The following is an 8,715-nucleotide window of genomic DNA, read 5'->3' as shown; positions in this document are numbered from 1 at the left end:
CCAAGGGCTTAAGTGGAGAGCAAATGTTTTGAGAATGATGAGGGCAATAAATGTACAAATGTGCTTGACACAATTGATGTATGTACGGACTGTGATGAGTTATATGAGCCCTCAATAAAATGATTTAAAAAACCCCACAAAACTTAAATGTACAAGTAGATATTTGTATGCTAGTTTAAGTGAAAATAGGAAGTTATAGCATACAAGAAGGCTCCAAATAGTTCATGAGAAAAGAGGATTGAAAGATAATGACATTTTCCCATGACCTTAAAAATAAAATGTCTGTGTGTGTTTGTGTGAGAGAGAGTGAGTGAGAGGGAGAGAATGAATTAGGTGAAGGTGTATACAGCAGATCATCAATTTTACATTTGACAATTCAGACACATTGTTTCAACTCATCCACTGCAGCTTCCTCAATGTACCAGCGACCCCCAACCCACTTTCTTCCTGCTTCCATGCCTTCTTCTTCCTTAACTCTCTGACCTTTGCCATTAGGGAAACACGGCCCTTTTGACCTTAAGTGGTTGCTTCCTCTGCTGAAGTGGTGAGTTGAGTTCCAGACTTGAAGGGAGACTGGGAGCCATAGATAGTCTTTAGTGTCCCACCTGCTCTATCTGACCAGTCAGCCTTGCCTCCTTGACCATGATGGGCTTTGTGTCACACCTTTTCTCACTCTTATCTTGCATGGCCGTTTGAATCCCCTTCATAGTTTTTGAACTCTTAGTTCAAACACAACCATAATCTACATGCATATATAGCAATATACTTATATTCACATTTTTACCAGCATAGAAAAATATTAGGAAGGGCATACTCATACTCTATGTCACTGGAGTGAAACTAGTAAAATGGCAACATACGTTATCAAAAAATTTTCAAAGAACATTTTGGAAAACACACCATTCCCTTAACCAGACCCAAAGGTAACAGGGAAAATGTTGTTAGGAAAGCCCAAAAAGCCCAAAAGGAAAATCTGAGGGTATTCCAGGGGGTGGCACAGCACAAAATACTCCAACTCACAAAATCAGATTATAGCTCCAACACAGAAGGATGCACTACCTGAATAAACAGGCTCGATCGAGGTGGACGGGCCTCTTCTCTTGAGGATAACTAAAAGAAAACAGTTTGCATTTTATGAATTACATCTTAGATTCAGGTCGGTAAACTTAAAGTAAGATTTTAAAGGCATTTTCTCTTCTAAGGACATAATGCCTAATGTATTTCAACCGTAACAAAGTTTCAAATAAATACTCTGTTGTATGAGATAAAATATGGTACAGAGATGAATATGACTTAGCAGGACAGGACACCGTCGCTCAGCAGCGTCAGGGTTTCTTTTGTTCCTGACATAAGTAAACATCACTTGGGTCAAAGATGTCCTTTCCTGCACTGTCCTTCTGTGAGTTACTCCCAAGTAGATCTGCAAAGCCTGGGCACCTATCTCTGCACGTGAAAGCCTGTGCGCTGACGTTGCTCTAAGGAGAGACTTGGTTTTGCTCTACAGGCAGTCAAGAACAGGCTCTGCATCGTTAAGCAATAATGAGCTATAAAAGCAACTGTGAGCAATAAAAGAAATATTCCGAGGAAGTACCTGGATTGCGTGATATCCCAAACTAACCAATCACTTCCTGCAACAGCTCCAACTTTGAAGGTGTTTTTCAGGCACCAGTGTGCTGACATTAGTGGCATCTGTTCTGATTCCAGAGACAAAATAGCCTGCTGGGCAAGAAGATCATAGAATCGGATCGTCCCATTCTTCTCTGCAACCATCAGCTGAAAGACAGATAATCCAGACTAGACCATCTACCGCACGAGTCAAACCTGAGAAGCATCTGTGCAGAAGCACTCCGTGCTATACAGGAATACCTAAACATCCGAGGACGTTACAAACGGGAGATCACGTGCAAAGGAAATAGGACAAACAAATAAAAACAGTCCCAATTTGAAAATCCTTACGAGGAAATTGGCAAAAGAAAGACACAAGAACATTCGGTACCATTTTAAGTGATGATGCAGGTTTACTAGAAAGAGGTCTATTCTGGGAAAAGTTACCATTGAAGTATGTTGTTTAGAAAGGGTGCCGTGTTTCTCAACAGAGACATGGTTATATGTTGTTACACATCCTCATGCAGTGTGGATGTTTCCAGAAGGGAATGGTATAAAGAAAGAACACAGATGGCCTGGGGAGCAGGCTGCTCTCCCTACTTCAAAGCGCAATGACTCTGCCATGTTCCAGGGTCTTAACTGGCAATTTCCTCATGTATAAAATGGAGATGCGAGGATAAGAATAGTTAGATGGCTACCTTGCAGGGCTGTTTTGATGGTTAAATATGTAATATATGTGACTTAGGACAATGCCATTCACTCAATAAACATTATCTATAATAGGGTTGCTCTGAGTCCTAATTGGTTTGATGGCAGTGAGTTTTTGGATTCCCTCAAAATTTCTTTGGTTCTAAGATACTGGCAGATATTTTGCGTGGTGCGATTAAAAAGCTCAGCTGCTGACAGTAATCGAAGATTAGAGACTACATAGGGGTGGATGTACACTTGTGACAATAAATACAAAATTTAAAGACCTGAAAAAGTGTGTGTACAGAGAGGGTAGAAATATAAGATAATTTGAAGATTGCAAATTTATTTGATTAAAAAAATTATGTGATTTAAAGCAGTAACTTCCAAATATTCTTAAGTTATGGGGCAGGAGAATTGAAGTTGAAAGTTATAGGTGATGGGCTCAAGGCATTTAGAACTAAAAGATGTGAAGAAAGTTTAAGAGGGAGAAGAATGGAATAGTAAAGAATGAGAACGACAGAACCAGAGTAGAGAACGACAGAATTCCCTGGTTGCCCCAAGGAAGCAAGATGAAGCTATCAGCTTCCGTAAAGATTAAGTCTCAGGACCGAATTCTACTCGGTCCTACAGTCACAACTGACTGGATGGCAATCGTTTGTTTGTTTTTTGCATGGAAACTCTATGGGCAAGTTCTATCTACTCTGCTCTGTATCGCTGTTAAGAGTAAAAGCTAACTCATGGGTAATGAGTTTGTTTTCTTTTGTGTTTGTGTTGGTGTACGTATGAGGATAAGAAACAGATGACGACAACAGTCAATAAGAACCCTGAAGACAACAGAGGGACAATAGAGGGTGCTAAAGGAATTAACGTGAACTCTAAAGGACACCTATAGGATTAACTTTAACTTTCTAGGGAAAAAGACAATAATAAGAATGATGCACAATTTGGAAAATGAGGATCCTGTGTTGAATAGCTTCTCTCTTCCCAATGAAAGATTGATGCCATATGCTGATAATAAGAACTTGTGGAACATTTCTAGTATCTTAGAATGTTTTTACCTCGAAGAGGAATAGAACACTACCACAGCTAGGAAAGAACTTCCTGACACTACTACTCTTTACACAGATGAACTTAATTAAAACAAAAAGCAAAACAACCCCCCCACCCCCAAAGCGCAATATTAGAATACTGCCACCAGTTTTTGGATCGTAATCTACAAAAAGCAGAAAAAATAGACTCAATAAATGCCATTTGGAGATGATAATTGCATGTCTAAATAATCCCTTTTTTTTTAAAAAAGATCATTTTACTGGGAGCTCTTACAGCTCTTATAATAATCCATGCATCAATTCTAACAAGCATATTTGTACATATGTAGCCATCATTATTTTCTAAACATTTACTTTCTATTTGAACCCTTGTTATCAGCTCCTCTCCCCACCCCATGACCCTTTGCTATATTAAAATTATCATTTTCATAGCTTACACTGATACTGACCCCCCCCACCTCCCGTTTCTGTTTTTAGTCCCCCTGAGGGTGTGTGTGGTTATGTATTTTGATCATTGCAATAGTTCCCCCCGCCCCCTTCTGATACTCCCATTTCTGTTCCTGAGGGGTTTATCTGACCTGGATTCCATGTGTTGTGAGCTCTTATCTGGACTGGTGTAGATGCTCTGGTTTAGCCCACAGTGAAAGGCAGGGCTGGGGTCCTGATATTGGGGGGTGAGAAAGACTCAAGGAATCAGAGGAATACTGTGTGTTTCATTGGTGCCATACTGAGCCCTGGTATATTCATCTGCCCTTGTGACCTTTCTGTGAGGGGATGTCCCAATGTCTACACATAGGCTTTGGGTTTTGCTCCGAATACCCTCATTCTCAACAATATAGTTTTTGTTTTGGGTCTTCTGCTACCTGTTACCCTATCCCATGGACGCCTCATGATCGCACAGGCTAGTGTGCTTTTTCCATGTGGGCTTGTTGCTTCTCTGCTAGATGGCTGCTTGTTTAACTTCAAGCCTTTAAGACCCCCTGACGCTGTATCTTTTGATAGCCAGGCACCATCATCTTTCTTTACCACATTTGTGTGTGTACCCAAGAACAAAGTGTTCTTGTATTGAGGGTGGGCTTGAGCAGAGGTACAAAGTCCATCTACTACTACTTCAGTGTATTTCCATATACATATATGTACATATGCTGATACCACTTTTTGTAAATTAATGTATTTACATATGTACATACCTATGTTTATACCTCTCTCCATAGTTTTGCTTGCTAGATCTTTCCTGTTTCTTTTTACCTTCCTCCTGCCACACCATCATGCTTGCCCTTCTTCTGCCTCTTAGTAATTCCTCTCAGCTAGATTATTCTTGCTCCAACACCCACTGTATTTCTATGTCCTCTCCTTGTTGTTGATTGTAATTCCCTAGTTGTTCCCCTATCTCTGGCATTGTTTGCTCACTGCTTCCTTCCCCCAACTCCACCGCCCTCCTTGCCCCCGCCCCATGTCCCTCCAGAACCATTGGTCCCATGCCTAGCTTTTAATTTTCTGGTCTAATATAGCAGGAGCTCTGGGGGAGTGTGATTCTACATGGATGCCATTTTGACTCCTCCTCTTTTGTTGACTCTTCTCCATGAACTTTTAAAGACTCCTCATTAACCTTTAAGATTTCTAGATTGAGCCCAATCTGTGGCAATGAGGAACTCTGTGGTGTAAACGTCACTCATTTTTCTCCTTTAGGTGTCTGTGTATCACATCTGTGCATGACTATTAAGTTTGATGAAAAAAATCTGAATTATAAATATTAACCTTGTAAGTTTCTTCAGGATGCCAGCACACACTCATTCCTGGGGAACGGAGAGCAAAATGAGCTGTCTGACTTCCTTCTAAGTCCCAAACCCTATTAAAAAAATAGAAGGTGTAAAATGTTAACATTTTTGACATATCAGGACACTAAAAAAATTAAGTTTCCATGAATTTATTACTATTAACCAGAAATTGTTAGGTAGAGTTTTGTAGTTAAAGTTTATATATTAGAGGAAATTATCATATTACTTTATGTGCAAATAGTAAGAAGGATTTAAGGTTTTCCATATTCACTTATGGAAGAGTCTCACACACACTTTTGTTCTAATTAATTTAACACAGGAACACTGTAATGCAGTGGCCAAACTGGGAGAAAGATAAGGCTTCTACTACAGTAAATACTTGCTGCCTCACAAACCCACCAGGACACCTCTACTCTGACCTATTGGGTTGCTGTTAGTTGGAATCAACTCAGTCATGGTGACTTTTAGAAATTTTGAAGTTTCTAGGTCACCAATTCAGTTGCTTCCTTACTTATCATTCCAGTTACATTAATTTCTACCAGTGGTACTTTAAAAAAGTGCTCTGATTTTCAAAAACAATGTTAAGAACACTATGTTTTCCTTCATTGTTTATTATGTTTACCTTTGGATTTCCACTCGTCTCTACTCACTTCATATTAAGTATGTACTTAATCACATACGTCTTTACATATTAAACATTTTCTGTCTGCCTCACTTTTTTGATACTCTCCCTTAAGAGGTACAAGATGCCAGGTTAAAGGAGGTTAGAGCAATAGGTGCCTGGTTTCTTCCGTTGTCCATCCTTTCAACACTTAAGCAGTCATGGCAACAAAGATCAGGCTACTCATGGCTATTGTCTTTATCATCCCAATATTTTCGTATTCCCAATGAAGATCCAGACTCAGAAATAAAAATAAATAAAAACAAAACAAAACAAAAAAGACTCAGAAATCTTAATCATAGGACTTTGATGTGAGATGCATTATCAATACCTAGAAGGTTTCCCAGCTGAATTGTTGCACTCAGTTATCATATCTAGATGGCAAAAGGTATTAAGAGAGTTAGAACAACAGTCAGTGGGGCAAAGTGCCCCCACTACTCCAGTCCTTAATAATGGAACACATTCATTAGGGTATCTTGAACTTAATTTTTTAAAGGTTTATATGGGTCTCACTTAAGACCATGAAACCATTTCAAGAAATTTAAAGAATATAAAGTTTTGCAAAAATTCAGTTTGAAGAAAGAAAATATTATTGCTATAATTTTGGGATACATCACATATTTCAAGTGCTTTTCTTCCCTGTAGAAATGATCAGGCCTCCATTCATGAAATGGATTGACATATGGCTGCAACGGTGGGCTCAAGCGTGGCAGCAGTTGTGAGCATGTGCAGAAATGGGCAATATTTGTTCTTTTCCACTTAGGGTTGCTATGAGTCGGAACCAATGCCATGGCTCTAACAACAACTCTTTCCTCTCACAAAATAGCACTTGCCACCGTTATTTCTGATCAAGGAGGGAAATTACAACTTACTTGTCGACGAGGCTCACATTTGCCAAAGTTTATGTTTCACCCTTCACATGAATGAACTAGGGATTTCTTTCTACAGCCTTTTGAAAATAAAGTGCTGGTCTGGCACATATTTTGACATTATTGAACTAGTGGAATTTGTCTTGCAAATCCAGTGATTCCCATGAGAGAATCACTTTTTGATCTTGTTCTAATATATTTTTGGTTTTTGTTGGCTACTATCTTAATTGAGCCAAATACATACTAGTATATTTTCATATTTTTTCCCCTTCTTTTTAAGTGACGTTAACAAAAGTTATCAAAGTTATAAAATATAGATAAAGATGTTATATAAAGACAGGGCAATTAATATAGTGTATTCTTGGTCAAAGAACCAAATTTTAGTCTAATTTTTAAAGTCTTTTATTCAGAACAAAACCTGATACTTCTCTTTTGAAAATGATTTAAAACTGAGGGTGATCTAAATTACTTTTCAGAGGACTTACTAGGATAAAATGATTTATGGTTTATAATTATATGCCTATTCAATAATTCTTAGTTGCATAATCCAAGTACTAAACATGCAAAAATATAACAAATTCGGCTGCAGTGTGTTATCGTAACTAAATTAGCTACAGATGGTATGATTTAAGCTGTTTTTGATAAGATTCCATAATTAAACTCTTCTCAAACCCTTTTAGGAATGCAACTCATTTCTTCCTCAACTAGTTAATATTAGTTCCATCAGATGAAGGTCTTTTTTTTGGGGGTGGTGAATTTTCTACAGTATACCACACAAAACAAAACACACAAATCAGAAATGTATGGCTCAAACAGAACACACGCAGGACAGCACCCAAATGAAACCGATCATCGCCAGAGTAAACAGTGCTCTAGTGTTTCCTCTCAGCTGTATTTCTTTGCCTCTCACAAGAGGTACCCATTATCCAACTTCGAACACTATAGTTTAATTTTGCCATTAATTAATCATAAAACTGGAATCATATGGCCTGCATTTTCATGTTTTTCTGGAGGGGGCTGGTGTGTGGCTTCTTTCACTCAACATCAGGCTTGGTGACATTTACCAACCCTGGCGCGCAGTTTCCGCTGCTGTCTGCCGCATTTCACTGGAAAGACACTGCATCGCACTCCGCCTTTCCACGCTCACCGGCCCTCAGGCGGCTTCCTACATTTGGTCACTGCAAATACTGTCCCTACATTGTCTAAATGGTGAAAAGTACAGCTTTTTAGTTGCTCATATTTGTAAGGTAGACCTTTCAAATAATCTATTTTCTTGCCTATTATGTTATTTTTATATGTTTATGCATAGATAAATACGAATACGTTTCAAAATACCAACAACACATCTACAGTGACAAACTCTCTTAATCAACTGTTGTGTGATAATCTTCTCTTCTCCTTCTTGTAGACCTGACAAGAAAGAGACGGGCTATTCTCTAATACACTAGTAGGCCCCCAGATGAGGCTCTTCTCTTAACAAAGCTTGGCTTGTTACTGTAACTACATGATATTATATGTGCAAGTTGAATGTGAAAGAGTTGTTTCAATAAACTCAGTTGATGGCAACTAATTAAAGATAAGTTTATAAAAAGAAAAACAAAACATGCTCACATTAGTTTGTGTGGCAGTTCTAAAAAAATCCAATTATATAAATAAAAATCAAGATGTATTCCATTGTAGATACATTATGAGGAGTATGGTCCATACAAGAAAGATTACAAAATCTGTTCAAGGGGCTTAAAAGGAAAACAAATCTATGACTAAATATCATAGATTGGCAAATGGTGGTTCTTGTATGCTATACACACATCCACAAGGCAGCCCTTTTAGTGTAGTAGGCTATGCATTGGGCTTCGAACCACGAAAGTCAGTAGTTTAAACCTACCAGTTGCTGTTGGGAGAAAGAGGAGGCTTTCTGCTTCCATAAAGATTTAGTTTTGGAACCCTAAAGGGGCAGCTCTATCCTCTCACAGGGTCACTAGGAGTCAGAAGTGACTCTACGGCATTGAGCTAGGTTGAGCGGCTATTTTTTTTTAATTGTTTCATTAGGGGCTCATACAACT

At 38.6% G+C, this 8,715-nt stretch overlaps 1 protein-coding gene across 3 annotated transcripts in view; it reads right to left on the bottom strand.

The window, feature by feature from the left end:
- The window catches only part of NUP37 (nucleoporin 37), a 45,602-nt gene that overhangs the window by 3,502 nt on the left and 33,385 nt on the right, over positions 1 to 8,715 (bottom strand). For all 3 annotated transcript variants that reach the window (XM_004700353.2, XM_045290570.1, XM_045290568.1), the window contains exons 6-8: positions 5,103 to 5,193; positions 1,592 to 1,773; positions 1,060 to 1,110 (exon numbers count right to left, since the gene is read on the bottom strand). In XM_004700353.2, the coding sequence (XP_004700410.1) occupies positions 1,060 to 1,110; positions 1,592 to 1,773; positions 5,103 to 5,193 (324 nt within the window). The remainder of the gene's footprint in view (positions 1 to 1,059; positions 1,111 to 1,591; positions 1,774 to 5,102; positions 5,194 to 8,715) is intronic.

The sequence above is a fragment of the Echinops telfairi genome, unplaced genomic scaffold, assembly GCF_000313985.2.
Source record: "Echinops telfairi isolate 266 unplaced genomic scaffold, ASM31398v2 ScPeMD7_2;HRSCAF=8, whole genome shotgun sequence".
NCBI classification, from domain to species: domain Eukaryota; kingdom Metazoa; phylum Chordata; class Mammalia; order Afrosoricida; family Tenrecidae; genus Echinops; species Echinops telfairi.
Note: the sequence above shows the minus strand (reverse complement) of the source record. Positions and strands in the feature narration are given on the sequence as shown.